At 40.7% G+C, this 22201-nt stretch overlaps 1 protein-coding gene across 4 annotated transcripts in view; it reads left to right on the top strand.

Moving 5' to 3' along the window:
• Positions 1-22201, top strand: part of TMEM9 (transmembrane protein 9) — a 31455-nt gene that overhangs the window by 3876 nt on the left and 5378 nt on the right. For all 4 annotated transcript variants that reach the window (XM_074308746.1, XM_074308747.1, XM_074308749.1 and 1 more), the window contains exons 4-5: positions 7421-7529; positions 11259-11390. In XM_074308746.1, coding sequence (XP_074164847.1) covers positions 7421-7529; positions 11259-11390 — 241 coding nt within the window. The remainder of the gene's footprint in view (positions 1-7420; positions 7530-11258; positions 11391-22201) is intronic.

The raw sequence follows: 22201 nt of genomic DNA, 5'->3' as shown, positions 1-22201 counted from the left end.
CTGTCATTTATACACCTGCCACATAAGGGGTTAAAGACTAATTGTGGATGATTTAGAACCCGTTTTTTTTTTTTCATAGATCTCTTGGGAAACATAGCTATTTCCTGGAGAGACTGAGGAAGTACGATGTAGAGAGTTACTCTGCCAGTTGGAAATGGGGTCCCAGATCTTCCAAATGAAGGGGTTTAGCAGTTTCATTATTTTTGAGTCATTTCATTTGTGTCCAATTCTCCTTGACCCTATTTTGGGTTTTCTTGACGAAGATACTGGCATAGTTTGTCATTTCCTTTTCCAGCTCATTTTTACAGATAAGGAAACTGAGGGAGACAGAGGTAAGTGGCTTGTCCAGGATCAAGCAAGTTCTGAGCTCAGAACTGTTGCCTATGGTGCCACCTTGTGGCTATTTGGTCAAGGGCAGGTTATTAAATTTAAGTTTTTGATGCTAAATATATACTGAGATTGGGAAAGATGGGGAAGTACTCTGAGATAGAGGGAGGGAAAAGGGAAGGAAATAGGACAATTCTTGGTATTTTTTTCAAAACATTTTCATTTATATTATTCCTTTTAATTCTTGTAAGCCCACAAACTGGCAAAACTGGTTGGTGTAGTAGAAAAAACACTAGAAGTCCAAAGTCCTGAATTTACATCCTTACTCTGTTACTTACTTCATGAACTTTTTGGGCCTCGGTTACCTTTTCTGTAAGCATGCAGTAGGCCTCGATGATCATTAATACTCCTTTCAGCTTTGTATCCTATCCCTCTAGGGGCAATAGTAACTGTCATTTACAAAGCACTTTAAGTTTGCAAGGTATTTCACCCACACTATATCCTTTGATCTTCACAACAACTATGCAGGTGGGAACTATAGTCATTTTTCTTCATTTTACATCTGAGGAAACAGAGACTCGGCTAATAACACAAGTCTGCCTGACTCCAAGCCCAGCACATAGTCTTTCTAGGCTGTACTTCCTCCTGGAATAGTGTCACAGAGCCTCAGAGAGGTCATACCGTTCCCAAGGCTACCTGTCTAACAACAGTTCCAGGACTAGAATCTGGGTCTCCTCCAACCTTTCCACCCCATCACAATTCCTGCCCATTCCTAGCAGATTCCATCAAAGCTTTAAGACTTAATTCCAGGAGGAGGCCCCCAGCTAGCTGTGGTGGCTGTACTTTTACCAGCAGCCATGAATGATTTGATGAAGTATCTGGCTGGACCTTGGCCACACACCAGAACTGTCCAAACCACCATCCTGAGTGCTGGATCAGACGTTAGCCGCCCTGCCTCCCTGCCTCCGCAGCGTTGCATGAACCAACACTTGTGGTCTCCTGCTGTTTTTCTTCCTTCTCTTTCCCTCAGCGGTCAGAATTGGGAATCTGCCTAATAAGTTCCAGGATCTAGAAAAGGATGCTTTTTTGAAGTGCGATACTTAAAAGGGACCACGCAGTATAGTGGAGAATGTCAGTCATCCATCTGGCTCTGGGAAAACCCAAATTCTAGTCTGAATAGCTACCTCTATAAAGTCACATTAACTTAGCACCTTCAGCAAGTCAAAGGAATAATTCTTAGCCTCAGTTTTCTCATCTATTAAATGGGAAAAATAAAACTCTAACCATTTAACCATAAGGTTATTCTATGAGAAAAGTGCTTGGTACGGTGGAAAGAAGGCTCAGCTCTCAGATTGTCAGAGCTTGGGTAAGTGGCTGAAGCTGTCTCTGGGCCTCCTCATCTGTAATGAGGGTTAGCCTTGGTGACTCCTAAGGCCCAGTGCAGCATCTTGAGATCCAAAGTGCTTCTCACTGATTGCAGCCCTTAATTGTCTGGGTCTCACTCACACCTTAGATTGTGACTGATCCTATTATGAGATTTAGATCACTGCTTCCCTTGGTCCTCAGAGACTTTGAGGCCCAGGATAGGGAAACCCTGACCAGGTGGCCTGAGTGCTCCTGTTCAAGGGAGCAAGTTTAGTTTCCTCTTTCCCTTCATCCCTCCCTGCCTCTCCTCTGCCAGTCAGAGCCCCCACCCTTGCCTGCTGGGATGTGCAAGTCAGCATTTTGGGAAGAACAATAGAGCGGCTCAGAGGCTTTGCGGCTCTCCTTGAATTCTAATTACAAACCTAATTATATTACAGAACGAATGAGATGTCTCAGTTAAAAAAAAACAAAAAAAAAAAAAAACCCTGCAGTGAAGATGTTCTGTCCTCATGTGTTCATTGGTAGTAATTGCAACCATCAAAGGGTTGGAGGCTCATGAGACTGGGAGGGACCAGGAAGGAACCTTAGAGATCAGAAAATCCAGCCCTCTTGTTTTATTGATCGCAGCCCTTGATTGTCTGGATCTCACTCATGACCTGGATCATGTGTTATCCTGTTACAAGATTTAAGGTCACAGTCTCCCTATGCCTGCAGGGGCTTTGACTTTTAAAGAAGCAAGTTGAGAGGGTTTAAGTAACTTGCCCAGAGTCACACATCCCATTACTAAGAAAGGCAGGCTTTGAAATCAGCAGGCTGCCTCTAGAAGTTTCCTGCAGTCCCAGATCACACCGTGTTTAGTTTCTACATTTTCTCCAACTCTTCATAATGTTTCGCACAAAGAAGACCCTTGTCAAGTGGGTGTTGAATTAAAAAACACCATAAAGACATTCATTCCTGTCCCTCCCTTAAGCCAAACACAAGATCCAATCACAGAATCATAGATTTTTAATCTGAATGAGACTTTAGAGTTTATCAGGTCGTCCTTCTTTGTTCTAGAAAACTGATTAAATGACTTGCCTACGCTCCCACAACTAGTAACACAATTTGAACCCAGCTTTTTCAGTGCCTTCTATGGCAGGGCTTCTTAAATGTTTTCCACTTGCCATCCCTTTTTGCCTGAGAAATTTTTTTTCAACCCCAGTACATAGGTATATAAAGTACTTATACAAATCAACATTTATTGATAATAAATCATAATTTTGCAACCCCCATGTTCAGTTATGTGACCCATGGTTTAAGAAGCTTTGCTCTTTATTACTTGTCTTGACCCCAGTATAGCTCTAAAAAGTAAACAAAAACCAGAAATGGAGATGATGTTTCCTCTAGTTTTCACCTGTGGTAACTGCAACTTTCAAGGAGTTCATAGGATCGAAGACGCAGACTGGAAAGGACATTAGGCTAAATAGCTCATATTTATAAAGGATGTTCAGATTTACAAAACAGCCCCCTCATGACATTCCTGTAAAATGTGTAATATACGTATTGTCATATACATTTTACAAATTCTAATGCCACCAATTTTATACCTTTAAACTGTCCCCAAGAGGCTTCTGGTCTCACTGTTCCATGGAGAGGAACCCTGCTTTCTTAGAGATCTTACAGGTGAGACACAGCTTTGCCAAGTCCACTCAGGCTGCCAAAGTTTGGAGCAGACTTGTGGCCACCAATAGATACTGTGGCCCTGCTATGTTTGATCACATAGTGAACTGCCAGGACCAGTTTTTTTGTGGTCACACAAACTCCCAAGAAAGATCTTGCAGTCTGTGTTGATGAAATTCATACTTTTTTAAAGGGCTGAAGTCTCATCTTTATTGTTTTCCTGACTTACTCATACAGTTGTTATATTTATTCCTCCAGGGAAGGGAATATTGGACTGAATAATCTCTACAATCTTTTCCAGTTCTAAAATCTAATGATTATAATTGGTCCACAGTGACCTCATAGACCAAGATATGGAAGGGTTCTCCTTTTACTGAAGTTCAGTGAATTATCCAGAGTTGTATAGCTAGTATTTGAAGCACAATTTGAATCCAGACCTTCCCAATTTCAAGTCCATCTAAGGCTCTATCTAGTACACCACCTGGTCCAATCTCTTCGTTTTGCAGATGAGGAAACTGAGGCAAAGGAAGGATTTAACCATGGTCACACAGTTTGTAAGTGACACAGGTTAGATTGGAAACCAAGTGTTCTTGTCTACATCTCTCATTCTATTCACTACACACTACATCTGAAAATATGGTTCCCCTACTGTATTTCTCTAACTTGAGATGCTCCACAAAGAGTATTCTGGTATCATTGATCCTTCTCGGAAGGACCCAAGGAGATAGACAAAAGACAAGGAAGCAAAAATTTGGCTCCCTAGTAATTCCACCTTCCCCATACATTTTCCCAAATAATAAAGTCTCTCTTCGATGAACTTTTGGTCTAGGACTTCCATCTTTCCACTGTACCATTTGCCCAGCTCTTATTGGAAGTCTGTTGAGCAAGGGATACCTCTAGAGTCCCCTCTGACCTTGCCAAGACCAGGAACAAAGAAAAGAAGACACAGCCCCAAGGAAACAAACTGGGACTTTGTTGTAGCTGTTCAGTCAGTTCAACTATGTCTGACTCTTCATGACCATGGGTTTTCCTTGGCAAAGATACTAGAGTGGTTGGCTGTTTTCTTCTCCAGATCATTTTACAGATAAGGAAACTGAGGCAAGCAGGGTGAAGTGACTTACCCTGAGCCATATAGCCAGAAAGTGTCTGTAACTGGATTTGAATGCCGATCTTCCTGACTCCAGGCTCAGGTGCTCTAACACTATGCAATCTTTGCAGAAAAGGCAAATGCGTTATTCTAAGGAGTCTTCCTTGGGGCAGTGTATAAACTTACAATCACTTGTTTACCAGCTACCAAAATGAGGCCTATGTAGCAGCCCCTTAAAACTTGAAAGCCATGTGGGAACCAAAAAAGTCATTTGAGCATCAGTGAAGGACACAAAAGTCATTTCACCCAGAGAAGGGGTGATGTCCTCAGGAAAGGGTGAGAAACATTCATTAGTGACAGGCCCAAGGTGGAGCAGTCGAGGAATCTAGGATTTTGAGAAAGCTTCTAAAACCAACATTGGGAACATGAGACATGATTGTTCCCAGCCTGGTATGATTCCAAGGGCCGGCGAATCTGTTCTCTGGACCTGCAGTCAAAATCTTGGTTTAAATCCTCATCCTCAGCAAGTCTTTTGGCTTGTCAAAGTCACTGTGAGTGAGTCCTCCACTGTGAAATAGGGTTAATCATACTACAGAAGGGCTTGGAGGAAAGTAATTATAAATCTTAACATTCTATATAAATGTGAATTTTTCTCAGTTTGCCTAACCACCAAGGATTGGGTTTTAGCTAATCTTTTTATCTCCCTTGCTTTCTAACACTGTGATCTCACAGTAAGCTATCAGGAATTCTAGTTTCAATGATCAAAGGGACCTTAGAGATTGATTGCTAGTCCAGAGGCACCAAACATGGCATCCCCTGGCCACAACAGTCCCAGGAAACAACAAATTAAATGTGATTGGGAAATTTCATTGAATTATTTTTCAGTCTGTTCTGACTCTTCATGATCCCATTCGGAGTTTTCTTGGGGAGATACTGGAGTATCATGCCATTTCCCTCTCTAGCTCATTTTACATTTGAGGAAACTGAGGTAAACAGGATTAATTTATTTGCTTGGAGTTACAAAGTCAGTGAAGTACCTGAGGCCAGATTTGAACTCATGAAGTTGAATCTTTCTAACTCCAGGCTTAGTGCTTTATGTACCTAGCAGCCCAAATTGGGAAATGATTAGCAAAATAAAAACACCATAGAACTTATGTAATGTTAATGTGTGGTTGTCTAAGTCAATAAGCCACCCATAGGGATCCTTATGTATAGTTTAGTATCTCCAATTTTTACTTGGGTTTGATACCTCTATATAGTCCAACCCCCTAATTTTACATATTAATTAGCCAAGGCAGGAGGTTATAAAACTAAACCAAGATCATGTAAGTATAGTAAATAGCAAAGTCAGAATTTGAACACAGGTCCTCTGGCAACAAGTCCAGCATACCTTCCTCTATACCATGCTGCCTCAATATGTATTTGTAGAATTTCTTATGTCTTAATGTACTCTGAATGCATATCAGAGCATACTATATTCACTTAATTTTTTTTTCCTTTTGATATGTTTCTTTCAATAACATGGCTAATTTGGTTTTACATGATTATATATATATATATATATATATATATGTAACCAAATTGCTTATTATTTTAAGGAGAAGGAAAGATAGGGAGAAAATATGAAGCTCAAATTTTTTTAAAAAATTAGAATTGTTTATGTTCTAATGTGGTATGTGGTCAATGAGGATCTTCTGGGCACTAAAAGCTCTCTTCCCAGCCCTGGCTGTTACTCCATCACTTCCACATCCCTTTCCACCCTCTTTTCCTCCAGGACTATCTCCCTCATTTTCTGGGTTTTTAATTTAAAAAATTTTTGAGAATGAAAATCTGCTTTTTCTTTAGCCTGCCCCTTGCTGCTTTGAGAAATAAAAAATAAGCAGAATCTAGTGACAAACATGGAGATATTTCTTCCATAATACATGTGTAGTTGAGCAAAACAAATTCCTATGTTGGCTACATCCAAAAACAAAACAAAAAATTCATTCTGCACTCCTCAGCCTGTTTCATCATGAGTTCTTTGAAATCACAGTTAGTCATTGTCTTGATCAGAGTTCCGAAGTCCTTCAAAATTGTTTTTACAATAGTATTGTTATTGTATAATTTGTTGTCCTAGTTCTGCTTATTTCATTCGGCATCACTTTATACAAGTCTTCCCAATTTTCTCTGTAATCATCCCCTTCACTATGTCTTATAGCTCCACAGTATTTTTTTATCCCACTCATATACCATCTGCCTGTTTTTCATTATGTCACACTGGGGCTTGGAGCTGAGAAGTCCTGAGTTCAAATCCTGCCTCATTTACCAGCTAGGCAACTCTGAACAAGTTCCTTAATCTCTGTTTGCTTCAGTTTCCTCAACTATAAAAGGGAGACAAGAGCACCTATCTCCCAGGGTTGTGATGAGGATATTTGTAAAGTGCTAGCATTGTACACAGTAGGTGCTATATAAATGCTATCAGTATTATTAACAGAATGAATTTTCACTGTAACTGATGAATGATTATTCTGACAAATGATCATCCAGCCTCTGCTTGAAGACCTCCAAGGAGAGGGAACTTCTGAATCATCCCATTCCATTTTTTCATGATATCAAGACTATATTTTCCTCTTTCCAACTTTTCCCCCATAGCTCCGGGCTCTGCAGACTGGGGCCAGCCAGATCAACTCTAATCTCTCCCATTTTGTTCTCTTTCCTTTCTCCCTTCCCAGTTCATGCCTTTTCCTGGTCTCCTTAGGCCTCCCCATTTCCCCTCTTGTCTCTTTGTTGCTCAGGCATTTCAATTGTGTCTAACTCCCTGTGACTCCATTTGGGGTTTTCTTGGCACAAAACGGTGGAGTCATTTGCCGTTGTTCACCATTTTCTTATCCGGCTCATTTTACAGATGAGGAACCTGAGGCAAACAGAGTGAGATGCCTTCCCCAGGATCACACAGCTAGTGTCTACTTTCCCCTAATTTGTTTTTCTTTCTCTTTCTTGCAGCAATTGTTTACATGTGGTTGAACCAATGCCTGTACCAGGCCATGATGTGGAGGCTTACTGCTTGCTGTGTGAGTGTAAATATGAGGAAAGAAGCACCACCACTATCAAGGTATCCTTGCCCAATGCCTGCCTCCCCTCCAGGCTCATTTCTTTTCCCATCCCTCTCTCCCTCTCTTCTCTAACTCTCCACAATCCAGGTTCTGCCGGCCGGCCCCTCTCACACAGGGCAACTCCCAGCCTTCTCTGGTCTTCCTAGCCAGCCTCTTCACTTTGGCTCTTCCCAACAGTGTCAAGGGCCCTAGGACAACTGGTTAGGATTCTATCCCTTGCTCTGTCCAGTTCCAATCAATCTATCTGCAAGCATTTATTTTTAATTCAAATTCCCAATCCTCTCCCTCTCTCCCTTCCCCCATCCATGAAGAAGGCAAGCAATGTAACTGATATCCATTATACATGTGAAGTCATGCAAAACGTATTTCCTTATTTCCCTTGTGATCAGCAAGCATTTATTAAGTACTTACTATGTTTCAGGCATAATTTTAATCACTGGCAAGGCCAAAGTCAAAGCGAGATCATCCCAGCTCTCAAGTAGCTTATAAAAACAATGTTTTTATAATGGGGGCAGCAGGCAACTTCTAGCTTTGGATATTTCCATTCTAAAAGGTAATGGAACCTACAAGGACCTCATTGATCAGGGATGGAACCTAAGAACTGGGATACCCTTCATACTCCCCTTCTCTGTTTCCTCTAACCCTCATATTTCCCATCCTCCCAGTTGGGGGGGGGGTGAAATGAATGAATGAGTTTGCCATTTCCTTTTCCAGCTCATTTTACAGATGAAGAAACTGAGGCAAACTGGATTAAGTGACTTGCCCAGGTATACATAGTTATAAAGCATCTGAGGTCAAATTTGAACTCAGAAAACCCAGATCTTTCTGACTCCAGCCCCAGAATTGTACAACTTAGCTATCCATGAATTAAAGAGAGAGAATATACATAATTTAATAGAAAAAAGAAGAAAGTCATTTAATAGAAAAGAGGCATCTCTAATAATCCTGTTACTGTTCCCTTCTCTAGGCAAGAATGCATCTAATCTAACCTTTTTTAAAAAATTGGACCAAATCTGTGGTTTCCTTAGTAAGTCTGTGCTTGTTCTGAAGGATCAAGTCTTGGGGAGCTGCTTGAAACTTGGTCAAACTTCTTCCCCCAAAACACACAGCCAATAGATGTCAGAAGTGAGACTTGAACTTGTCTTCCTAGCCCTAAAGTAGTCTCTCTCTAAACTACTCTCCTTTATCTAAAATAAAAGTCCTCCAAGCAAAGAGATAATCTGCTCTTCCAATCCAGTAACTATTCTCAGCCAGAAAGTTCTCATTGCTGTCTAACATAATCCCTTCCTGCTACCATTTCCAAGAGAGGACTATTGAAGGAATGGCTAGTATTCTTGGGCAGAATTTGCAGAGGGATAGATTTCAGTCAAAGTTAAAGAAAAACTTAGCCAACTGTTAGAGCTTTCCAAAAGAAAAATGTGTTACACAAAGAAGTAATGAGTTTCCTGTCTATAAAAGTCTTTAATAAAGTAAAGGACCATCTTTGAGCTGTATTATTGGAGGGCTCCTTGATCAGGAATAGTTGATATCTGAAGACCTTTTCAATGGAATTCTATAACTTTATACAATGAAGAGCAGCAACCCCTGTGGATTTATAAATAATTATCTTCTTTCAGGCTAAATAGTGGGACCTTCCCTGTGGTTGTCTTTACCCTGACCCAAAAAGCACCTTTTTTTCCTGTGTTAATTTCTTGTTTTCACACCTTTAAAAAAAAAAGATGTCTATTCTTTACACACACCCCCAACATACACACACACACACACACACACACACACACACACACACACACACATATCCCTTAGTCATCACCCTGTCAACTTGTGCAGACTTAATTCCTTTCATCTTCCCTCCTGAGTAAACCCCTCCCTTAAGCAGGTTCCCTCTCCTTCTCTGAACTCCCTCCAGTGGGGCCCCACCCTCTGGGGACCAAATGCCTGAGCCCATACCCTCTGTGCCAGGGAGGGTAAGAGGGAGAAGGGACCTCACCCTATAAGAGGGAGAAGGGACTTCCCAGCCCCAAGACCTCCTAATCCCATGGATTTCCCTCTAGTGATTTTTCCTGGGTGACCTTCCCCTGGCCCCAAGCCTTTTGTAGACCGGATCCCCTTCTTTCTTTGCCCCTTACTAAGGATGGTGTTGAGAGGCAAAAATGATAAGATCATTGATTTAGAGTTAGAAGAAACCATAGTGATGACCTAGTACAACCTTATTGTTTTATAGATGAGGGAACTGAGTCCCACAGAGACTAAATCTAACCTGGGAAATCAGTTGTATAAGGGATAGCAATATCCAGTTCTCCAGCCCCCAAGGAAATCCAAATGCTAAATATCTTTGAGCAAGAATGGAGAACTAGGGATAGCACCCAGAAGTGCTAAGCTTACATCCACCCCAATCTCTGTGTGAGAAGGTCTTTATTCTTTCTCCTAGTTAACCAGGGTTAGGGTCAACAGTAGAAACTCTTGGCTTTTGCCCATCCCCCAAAAGATTAGAAGTGGGCTTCTTTTGCGTCAAACCCATCAGTCATTAGTCCTGATTCTCTGTTGAATCAATCCCCCTTCTTCATAGAAGGATGCTTAACAGTTATTCTTCCTCCTGTGACTACAGCTACTTCTAGAGTATGATTTTCCCTTTATCTAATCTGTCCAACAAACAGTAGAATAATACAAGATACAAATTCAATGTTCAACAAGAATAATATTCTCCAAATATCAATTTGCTTATAAATTTACAGTGGATGTTTATATTCATGATAGTAGGCAATTAAGTAATACAATAGAATTAAGAAAGGCTTGGAATTAGGAAACATTGAGTTCAAACTTGCCTCAGACTTTTAGCTGTCACTAACTTTGTTAGGTCAGTCATTTAATTTCTCTTAGCCATCTATAATATTTATGAATATTACAACCACTTCCTCGGACTGTTAGAAGAATCAAATGATTTAAAACACTCTATAAGTGCCAGTTATTATTATCACCATCATTATCATCATCATTATTATTATTAGATAGAATGAATCACACTTTCTGCTTCTAGGTCTTCCATGTTCCCTTCTTCCCCAAAACGGCCTAATTGTTAAGTCCGTCCTACTTTGCAGTCTTTCCTCCAACTTGAAAAAACTTTGGACAAACCCAATATACAGCTCCCCTCTTCTGTCCCTCAGGAGCATGAAATGAATGCTCTCCTGTAGCTTTTGTAAAGCCCTCTGTCTACATTTCCCATGACTCACTTTTACAGTCAGTGTCTAGATAACACAATTGATAAGAGTACTGTATCTGGAGTCAGGATAATCTGTGTCCAAATCCAGCCTCCAACACTCTCTATCCATCTGACTCTAGTTAGGTCATTTGCTCATTGTCTCATTGACATCCACTGTAAAAAGGGAATAATAACAGCTTCTACCTCACAGGGTTGTCATGAGGACTGGATGAGATAATATTCGTAAAACACCCAGCACTTAGTAAGCACTTAATAAATGCTTGTTCCAGCCTTCTGCTAGAAAGTCTTCAGGGATTATTGTTTTTCCACACTCCTTCAGACCGTGGTTTACACATTATTTTGCACTTATTTATGTTTTCAAGTCTAAGATTTTTCTGTTTTGTAGAGGGAGGAAAGGAAGGATATGATCTTCACTAGATTAGAAGTTCCTTGAGGGCAGGATTTGACTCTTCTGTTTCCCCATGCCTCTGACTCCCTCCACCCCTCACTGAGCTGTATCCCTTCTTCTCAGGTCATCATCGTCATTTATCTGTCGGTGGTGGGTGCCCTGCTCCTGTACATGGCCTTCCTCATGCTGGTAGATCCTTTGATCAGAAAGCCAGACGCCTACACTCAGCCACTTCACAATGAGGAGGAGAATGAGGTAACAATGGTGGGAGAGGAGCTGGTGGGGGACGGAGGAGGAAGCTGTCCTTGGGCCATTGGCCATCCTAAGAGGTCTCAAGGATCAAATGAGATAATATATAAAGTCCATTGCAAATCTTAAACCCTTACCTAAATGCTAGAGTTATAATGGATAATTTGGAGAAGAAAATGGCAAATCATTCTAATATCTTTGCCAAGAAAACATCAAATGGGGTCACAAAGAATTAGTCATGGCTAAAACAACTGAACAACAACAAAATCATAATAATGTTATTATTTTTTCCAGTTAAATTGAGTACTTCTATTGCCCTTGTCCTAAGTGAGAGATGGGTGACATTTTCCCACCTAATATTCTTTCTATCTACTTTACTTACAGGATTATAGATTTAGAACTGGAAGGGACCCAGAAGCAATTGGTGTTGCAATGGACTTAGTATGGGAAAGATCAAACCTACCTCAAAGAGTTCAAACCTACCTCAGGCACTTAACAGTTGTGTGACCTTGGGCAAGTCTCTTAACCCTATTTACCTCAGTTTCTTCATCTGTGAATGAAGATAATGATAGCACCTACCTCCCAGGATTGGTCTGGGAATCAAATGAAGTAACATAAGACTTTAAGGTGCTATATAATCTTTTCTCCCAATATTACAAATGAAAAAACCAAGGCACAGAAAATTTAATGACTTGCCCAGTGTCACACAAGTAATAAATGGTAAAATCAGAATAGGAACTCAGTCCCTGGTTCTTTCCATTATACTGTTTCCTACTCGTGTGTGCAGTCCAGATATCTAGTAACATTTGTGTATGTAAACGTTAGAACCAAGGACTTGGGAATCAGTCCAATAGGTTTCTTCACTTTGATGTCCCAAGAAACTCCCTTGAATCTTGGCTAATGCCTTATGCCAGGACATTCCAGTACACAGATCTGTTTGCTTAGTTTAAGAGATTTCCTGTGTTTCTCGTTTGTCCCCTACCAAACAAGAAAGAAAGTGAATTGACCAAAAAACACTGCAGTGTATTCAAAAAAATAGAATCTAGGAGTCCAGTTTATTAGGAATTCAAAAGGAAAAAATTCCTTCAAAAGGATTTGGGGGAAGAGGAATTAAAGAAGTAGCAGATTCATTTATTTATTTGTTTAGTCACTCATTCATTCATTTAATAAAGATCTATTAGGTACCCATTCTTTGCTGGACACTGACAAATAGATTCTATGAGGAATACAGAGAATACAAAACAGAGGTCTGTTCCTTGACTAGGACCTTGCTAGGTTCTGTGTAGGTATCATTTAGCCTTTGGGATCTCATTTTTTTCATATGTAAAGTGAGATGACCACTATTCCAAAGGACCAATGATGAAAGATGCTGCTCACATCTTGATAAGAAAGGGAACAGACTCAGAGTGCAAAATGAGACATATTTTTGGACCTGGCCAGTTTGGGGATTTGCTTTGCTTAACTATGCATATTTTTATGGGGTTTTGTTTTTCTTTTTCAATAGGGGTGTGGAGTAGAGGAGGTGGGAGGCAGAAGAAACAGATTTTTTCCTATTGAAAAAAAAAGTTTAATAAAATAAAATAAGGTGGTTGGAGTGGAGGAATAGCAGATCTCTCAGTTCTTGCTCTGTGGTCTCATAATCTAAGTAGGAACTAATATTCAAAACTAATAAGTTATGTTTCTATAATAACATACATTTCTATAAAATTTTAAGACTTACAAAGTACATTGTTCAAAATGGAGGTAATGGAAGTTATAATTCCCTACTTTGCTGATGCAGAAACTGAAACATAAAAAGATTAAGTGACTTCATCCACACTCAGTCATCAACAGGACCTGAAACAGGATTTGAATTCCCATCTCCTGGGCACTCTGAGTATTTTTTTTTGCTGAGGCATTTGGAGTTAAGTGACTTGCCCAGGGTCACACAGCTAGGAAGTGTTAAGTATCTGAGACAAGATTTGAACTCAGGTCCTCCTGACTTCAGGGCTGGTGCTCTATCCACTGCACCACCTAGCTGCTCCCAGTCTGAGTATTTTTGAAAGCTGATTCTTTTTGTACAAACTAGTAAGGAGGGCTAAATTGAGTACATATGTAGCCATAGTGCAAAGAAACGTGTACCAGGTTCAAATGAGTGATTCATATTTAGTCCCACAGGACAGCAAGGGGTTGGCTGGAGTAAGAAGGCAGGGTATCATAAAGTATCAGTCTACATTGTTATTATTCACTTGTTTCAGTCATAGTCAATTCTTTATGACCCCATTTGGGATTTTCTTGGCCAAGATACTGAAGTGGATTGCCATTTTCTTCTCCAACGCAAGATGAGGAAACTGAGGCAAACAGGGTTAAGTGACTTGCCCAGGGTCACCCAGCTGTTAAGTGTCCAAGGTCAAGGAAGATGAGTCTTCATGATTTCAGACCCAGGGCTCTGTGCCCTATGGTGCCCTCTAGATACCCTGATAAACTAATAAAAACCTTTGTCATATACAGTGTTCCACACCTGTAGACCCCCACCTTTACAAAGGAGCTCTGCTTTGCTTCCAAAGTTCTCATAACCTGATTCCAATCTATCTTTCCATTAGATCCCTCTTCATGCTCTCCAATTCAGCCAAATTGGCATATTCCCTGTGACCTAGCTACCCTTCCTATCACATGACAGAAAAAGAAAAGAAGCAGAGCAGATTTCTAGAGGGATCCTGCCAGTGTGAGGATGCAGTGATTTTATATAACAATAATTTATATAACAACAACAATAATAATATTTATGTAGTGTTTACTAGGTGTCGGACACTTTACAATTATTATCTCATTTGATCAACCATGACCTTAATCTGAGGGTCAAACAAGCAATTTGCAGCCCTCCTTGGTTCACCTGAAACCAGATCCAGATTATACTATAACTGGGAAATATTTAGTGAAAAAAAAAAAATAAAAATACGATAAAACATAGATAACATTACATTTCAAAATTAAGTCAATGTGCAACCTGCAGGGATCCACCTATACTGATTATTGATCCCCATTTCTATTCAAGCGTGACATCACTGATCTAAGTCATTATTCTTAATTTTGTGTGTATATCTGATAAAGTCTATAGATCCCTTTGCAAAATAATGTTTTAAGTGCAAACCACAGAATTTACAATGCATGATTACAAATGAAACCATTTAGATTTATTTGAAATTTAAAACATTTTAAAAACAAATTCTCAGATCTCTCCCTTCACTACCAAGAGAAAATGTAGCAAATATGCTTATGGCTGAAGAGGGAATAGAATTGAGGTTGGGGCTGAAATGAGACTGATCTTAAAGGGTGTGGTCAAAGTATTCCTAGGCCATCCATCTCTTAGTTGAACCAGACTTCCTCAGTTCTACCCTCCCCTCCTACCTCTAGCATCCTGTTGATCTGATTTTGACTGAGGGTGGAGCAGAGGATGAACATTTCCCTATTGGGAGGGGGGGTCTATGTTTTGGGAAGGGGGTGGCGCTGACAGTTGGGTGGTCTGATGTTCAAGGGAGGAAACTTCGGCTCCCTACCTGGTTATTAATGTGCAGTAATAGCAGCCCTGATAGGGGAGGGGCGTATCTAATAAACACATGGTGATTAGGGGTAATGTGGTAATTGCAGTCCTGGCTGGGGGTGTAATTGAGAGATGCTGAATGGTGATTATATAGCCTGATGCTGCTATTTCCCTGGAATGCATGGCTCTCAGGCATGGTCTTTGTTTTGTCTCTAGCCACCTCGGATACAAAGCCAGAGGGAAGGGGTCAGGCTCTTTGCCAAGAGCAGCCCCCCTCTTTTCTGACTTTTAGGGTGATGATCATAAGATCAAAGATTTAAGGTTGGAAGAAATAACTTAATTAACCTCCTTCCTTTTAGAGATAAAGAGCCTGGGACCCAGAGATCATGTAGGTGACCCTTCCAAGGTCACACAAGTCAATTGGACTAGAATTCAGTCCAGGCCCTCTTGTTCCAAATCCAGCACTTCAGTATTGTCTGTCTTCAATAGACAAAAATTCATTGTGTAGAAGAAATACTTTGATTTGTCTCTTGGTCCAGAAGATAGAATTTTAGTTATTAGGAGTTACAGGGAAACAGATCAAGTCAACCAGGAGAAGCAGCTTCCTCATGATGGGACAGTGGGACAGGTTGTCTGATGAGGTAAGTTTCCATCCCTGGAGATGGTTAAGATAAGAGTCTAGCTGAGTAAGCCTGGAGGGAGAGATTTTTACAGGAATGGGAAGTTGGGCTAAATCAGAGATTCTTGAGTTTTTTGTGTGTGATGGGCCTCCTTGGCCTACTGGGATAACCAGTCCATAGATTTCTTCTCAGAAAAATGTTTTCAAATTATTGAAGTAAAATACTTTTAGTTGGATGTGAATGAAAATGAAGAAATATTTTTCCACCCAAATTCATAGATTCCCCTCAACTGTTGTACAGACCCTTATAATTCATTCAGTTCAACTTTATTATCTTAAATAAGAGAAAACGGAAGCTAAAAAATAATAAGTAGATGGCTTAAGGAACAAGAGCTAGAATTTGAAATCAGATCCTTTGTCTCTATTCATATATATTTTCCACTGTGCCATGCCTGCTACTGTTCTATGATTCTATTCTATAACTATTAAATGTTGGGGAGCTTTTGGTATAAACTCCGAGAATAACTCGGGCCTGCCTCCTTAGGGACTTCTCTTCTGCCATAGATATTCATCTTTTTCCAAGCCATGTGAAATAAAATATAGCATGCCAGAAGTGAATGTATTTGAAGTGGGTGCTAATGCTCCCTAAGGGCCTTAAACCCGCTGACATTCTCTGACTTGGCTTGGAGTCTGATCCAGTGGCATTTCCTCCCTGACACCTCCTGGATTTCTATGTGGTCTCTCTACCTGATAATTCCTAAATGACTGCTTTTCTTTCTTTGCCTTCTACTGTCCCCTTCATCTGTTCCTATGAATTCTTGATCTCCTTCAAGCAAGATTATAAAATCAAACTTTACTGCACATGGCATCATGTTGGGCATTGTGCTTAGAGTTATATAGGCACAGTTCCTATTATCTAGGGCTTTGCAGTCCAAGCCACTCATTTCCACATACAAATATAGAGAGAACATATATAGAAAAAAATTAATGTTTACACTATTCTTCAGCCAAAGGTTTATATGCATTTAAGGTACTATGAGTGATAGAGCTATGGAAATTTCATCTTTAGACAAAATTGGGGAGGGAGAAGTTATTTCCTCTTGGGATTCCTAGAAAAGGTAGGATATCAGATAGGATGCTCAAAAGTCAGAAAAAGAGTAATTGCTGTGTTGGAACTGGAGAGATCACAGTTATAATTTAAGTTAGAGACGGGGGCATTGAGAGATCATCTCCAATGGTTCTTAAACTTTTCTGTGTCATGGACCATTTGACAAGCTGGTGATGCCTATGAATTCCTCAAAATAATGCTTTTAAATGCATAAAATTAAATACATAGGAATAGAAGAAAGGAAGCCAATTATATTGAAGCACAATTATCAAAATAATTTTTTAGAAAACAAGTTCACTGACCCCAAGTTAAAACCCTCTAAATGCCTTCGTTTTACAAGTGAAGAGAACCTGAGATTGAGTGATATACCCAAAATCAGATAAGTAAAGAAGTATCAGAGCCAGGAGTCAAATGAAGATCTTTGCCCAGAGCTTTATTCTCACTCTGGTGATCTGGCATGAGGTCATGCCAAACAGTGCAGAGCTGGTACAGGGAAAGAGAGCAGCCACCATAAAAGACTAAAGCTTTAGGGAAACAAGTTGAATGAGACAAATAACTTTCCTGTATTCTATCTTCTGACCCTGAACTGGTTTCTGGATGTAAATCTCTATTTCTGTACCCAGGTTTCCATTGATCAGTGCCTTGAATTTGGGTATTCTGAAGAAATTCAAATACTGACCCATTTTGGCCTTTTGGTTTATAATTCTCGACTCTTGAGGTGAACCCCATCCCTCTCTCCATAAGATGTTATCCTTTTCCAGGATACAATTAATAACAAGAAGGGATAGGATTCCTGGATTCTCTGCCTCCAGTTTTTTTACTTGTCCAGTATACTGTGACATGACATCTATGGCAGATACTGGGCCCTCAGGCCACTAAACAAAAGAGAGTTCAGGAGCCCATATCTTCATAGAGTCCTTAAGGAGAGAACAAAAGGATTTTGATGACAATGGTAGGAATTTAGGTTTCCTCCTGGGAAGAAAAGGATAGCTGAGCACTAGCTGACCTGTTAGAATTCCTTCCAACACAAGGCATCCAGGATTCCTGGAAAGTCAGCGTTCCTTCACATCAGTCGAAATGGTCCCTGACCTCAAGCTCATTTCTCTCTGAGGATCCAGAGCTGGCTTTAGCCTATGAGATCCACCCTATGAGATCCACCCCCAAACATAGTCAAGTTTAGGAGGCGATTGCTGGGTCATGTCTTTAAAGTCAAGAGTTCTGAGCAACCCATTCTTGACATAATTCTTCTGGTCGAGAAGTTCTCCCAGATGCCAGGCAGGTGGGCGCCCTTTCCAGTGTCAGGCCCAGAGTCCCCAGAAGGAGATGAAAGCTTGTCCCTTTCCCTTTGAAAACTCTGGCAAGAGCCACCCCAGCCTCCTGATTGCTGTGTGCTGCCTTTTCTAGGATTCCAGCAGCATTAGTGCTAATCCCAGAGCTCAGACACCCTTTGAAAGGAGGAAGTGAGCGTGTTTGCTTGGACAGAAATGACAAACAGAAGGTTTTTGTTTTTTTCAGATGCACAGGTTTAACCTTCTTTGAAGAAAGAGAAGGATAAGCTATTCATAGAAACACCTAGCAGTTACTTATGCCTCATGGCGTGGTCCTTCATGAGTTAAGGTATCTCCATAACCAAGAACCTGTGCATTATCTCAAATAAGTGTAGAAAAGTGCTTCATAAAGCACCATCCAAATATTACCTATCATCATCAACATCTTCATTGGTTCAGCTCAGACCAGACCCAGTTACCTGGTTCAGGTTTAAGCACACATTTGCCCAAGTTGGACATGATGGTCTCTTAGGTTCCTTCCAACTCCTGGAGTCCATAGGATAGGTAGGTATGCTAGGAATCCTAAGAGAGAGAAATGTAGCAATAAAGTAATACATTCCATACAATGCTGGACTTAGGATCAAGATAACCTGAGTTTGAAATTTGCCTTATTAGTTTTGTGACCCTTAGCAAGTCACTTAGCCTCCATATATTGGAGGCTATAATAGCACCTTCCTCCCAGGGTTGTTGTGATGATAAAATGAGATAACATAATTAAAGCATTTCAAAAAGCTTAAATCTAAATGCTACCTAGCTATTACTGTATAGAGAAAGGCTCAAGTTTAGTTATAATGGTGATTAGAAAAAAAAAAATTAAAGGGTGGGGATCATTGACCCTGGAAAAAGAAAAGACCAAGGGAAGATTTAAAGTAACTTGTACATATAATATGATCATTATCATGTATTGTGTAACCAGTATGTGGATCCAAAGGAAGATGGAACATGAATGCAAGCATTAAGGATCTTCCTGTCTAAAGACATATGCATGAATTAATAGACCCAAAAGGTAGTCATTTAAGATCGATATCAGTTTGGGCAGAAAATCATCCCACAATCCTTCTTTGGTTCTTTGTAATATAATACGACTATGATGACAATGACTCTCAAGTCCAAGAGAAAAAAAAAATAATTGACTGCATGAGAGTCCCATGTTTACCTTTGCTGGGATCCTTTAGAGATAGGAGGGCAAAATATATTGTCTGTGCTCCTTAAAATTTTTTTAAATAGCACGTTAGAGGTGTATAAATGGACAAGGTGACTGGGTGGGTCCAGCTTTTGACCCCTTTTTCTGTTGCCACATCCAGCTCCCATAGTTTTCCAGAACAGATTGGGGGACAGGCCTAAGTTGGAGAGGAAAGGAAATAGGGTTATTGGGATTCTTCCTGTTCCCACCCCATCGTTCTCTCTCCTGAGAGGGAACGAGGATTAGGTCTGATTTGATGCATCTCTGAAGCAGATGTGGTGTCTTTAATACCTTTTAATCAGATTATTAGCAGTGGAAACACAGGACCACTCAGCAGCAGCTTTTCCCCCACTTAGGAGCTGTTTGTTAAGACTTTACATGAAGGGAAAACAAATGACGCTGTGGTAATGTGGTGGATTTCAGCATGTTCCCTTAATGCTGCTGCTCTTGGCTCCCTGGATTCCAGTCCTCCACTGGTGAGACATAGACATGCATGAGGGAGCTCAGCCCTCCAATCCCAGAAGTTAAGTGCCAAAGGGGTAGCTGAGGCAAGGTCCCTTTTCCTGCTCTGGATCTCTCTTTTCTCATCAAGGAGAGATAAAGCATAAATCTGTACCTGGCTTGTAGATGGAGACCACAGGCTCACGGAAAAATGGTTTAGAGCTGAAAGGAGTGTTAGGGATGATCAGATCTAACCCCCCTCATATTTATGGATAAGGAAACTGAGGTTACTAAGTGTCTAAAGCTGGATTTGCACTTGAGTCTTCCTAGCTACAAGCCTAGCATTCCCTCTATCTAGCCACCTCACTGATGCTGGAATAATGTAGGAATGAACAAGAAGAAATTATTTAATCTTAAAGTCCAGATAAGCATAATCTTAGAGCTAAAAAAACCAAACACCTTAGAAGCTATTTAGCCTGACCTCATTTTAGAGATGAGACAATCAAAACCTTACCCAAGGTCAAAATGAAAGACAGAGTGAGGATTTGAATCCCAAGTCTCCTGACTCCAAGCACTAAGTGGTGCAGTGACTAAAGTCAGTAAGTTCTGAATTCAAAAGTCTGAGACACTAGCTATGTGATGCTGGGCATGTCACTTAACCCTGTTTGCCTCAGTTTCCCCATTTGTAAATTAACCTGGAGAATGAAATGACAAACCATTCCATTATCTTTGCCAAGGAAACTCCAAATAGGATCACATAAGAATTGGACCCAACTGAAAAATGAATGAATGACGATAATATCCCTGACTCTAAATACAGAATTTTCCCTTATTACACTGTTACTTCTCTATTCACCTGGAGGTTTGCACCAGAGTCAATTAGAAATCTCCTTTATTTCCTTCCATAGAATTAAGTGTTGAGAAGAAACTTAGAGGCCATCAGTTCCAAAATTTACTTGAGTAGCTATCTTTTCTAAGTCACTAAGTAATCACTCAACCCTTCCTTGAAGACTCCTATGATGGAAAATGCCACAAAGATAGCCATTCCCCCTTTCCCCAATGGTCTCTTCACAAGTTTCACCTACTGCTTCTAACTCTGGCATTTGTGTCCAAGCAGATTCAGTCTGTTACCTCTTCTGCATGATAGCTATTCAAATATTTTATGTCCCATTATTCCTCTATCTCCTTTCTCAGGCTAATCAAAAACTAGTTCCTTCAACTAACCTTTGTTGTTGTTGTTGTTTGTCCTTCATTTTTTGAAGAGGATCAATGATATCTTAGGGTGATATGGCACGGACCCAGCATCCTCAATATCCTGCATCCTTCCCCTAGCCAGTCGATCAACATCCTTTCTAAGATGTCTACTTACCTTGCCAGCCATTCAAACAATACCCATTGAATTTGTTTCTATGTCAATAATGCAGAAATCTCCTGGAGAAGGAGGCAGAGAAAAGAAATGACACTTGGAATCATTTATATTTGGGAACTAATTCTGCTTAACTGTTAGTCAATTCAGTTCAGTTCTTCAACAGTTAAGAATCTTTTCTTCAAAACTCTGTAGTGGGCACTTGGGGAACTAAAGAGTTGAGATCCTTGACAGAAATAAGATAATAAGTATAGAAAAGTGCTTCATAACCCTTAAAGGTACTGAGAAGAGGACATAGTCTCAGAGCTGGAAGAGATGGTTGAACCACGTAGTTCCATTCTTTGATTTTACATCTGAGAAAATTGATCCAGAGATAGAAAGTGACTCAGCTAAGATGACACGGGCAGTGAGGGTCAGAAGTTTGATTTTTACCCAAGTCCTCTGACCCCAAAACCATTCATTTCTCTTGTTAATTGGTGGTAAGGGTACATGTGTAGAAGAAAGGAACTTTAAATGTGCACAGATTCAGAAGAGAGGTGTTTTTTTGACATCCCACAGAATCTAAGGTTTGGAAATAGCCTTTGAGGCTTCCCCTTCAGCCCAACCTATACCTGAAAAGAGATCCCCTTCAGAGAGGGCTTTTGTGTGTCATGGACCCTCCTGGCAGCCTGGTGAAGCCTGTGGACCTCTTCTCAGATTGATGTTTTTAAATGCATAATCCAAAACACAAAGGAATACAAAGGAAACCAATTCTATGAAAATACAGTTATCCAAATACTTTAGAGAAGAGACCTTATCTTCAATCTGAACTTCTAGAGGGTGAGACTACTTAGCTCACTTTATACCTTGGCACATGGCATGGGTGCATGTGTGTGAGTGGAGAGAAGGGTACTTTTTAATGGGGGTGATGAACTTTCCACCCAGCCCCCTAAGCACCAAGTTATCCCACCTCTCTGGGCCACTGCCTGATTGCCTGCTGTCTTACCCACCCCACCCCTTCCCCCCATCCCCACCGCTTCCCTCCCTCCTCCCCCAGCTTGGCAGCCTGAGGATGTCAGAAGCTGTGCCAGCTTAGGGCCTTAGAAGCAAAGTTTCATGTGCTGAGCGGCTCTGGGCTCCCAGAGGTGTGCTAATCCCTTAAGAGGTGTGTGGCAGGAGATGAGAGACGGGAAGAGGCTGGGAGGAAATCCCCATGGGGGCGGGGGCCTGGCCCTCGGCTCTAATCCCCCCCAAAGATCAGGCTCGGGTCCTT

This window comes from Sminthopsis crassicaudata, chromosome 4 (genome assembly GCF_048593235.1).
Source record: "Sminthopsis crassicaudata isolate SCR6 chromosome 4, ASM4859323v1, whole genome shotgun sequence".
In the NCBI taxonomy this organism is placed as follows: Eukaryota; Metazoa; Chordata; class Mammalia; order Dasyuromorphia; family Dasyuridae; genus Sminthopsis; species Sminthopsis crassicaudata.
The sequence above is the reverse complement of the archived record's forward strand: the minus strand, read 5'-3'. Positions and strand labels throughout refer to the sequence as shown.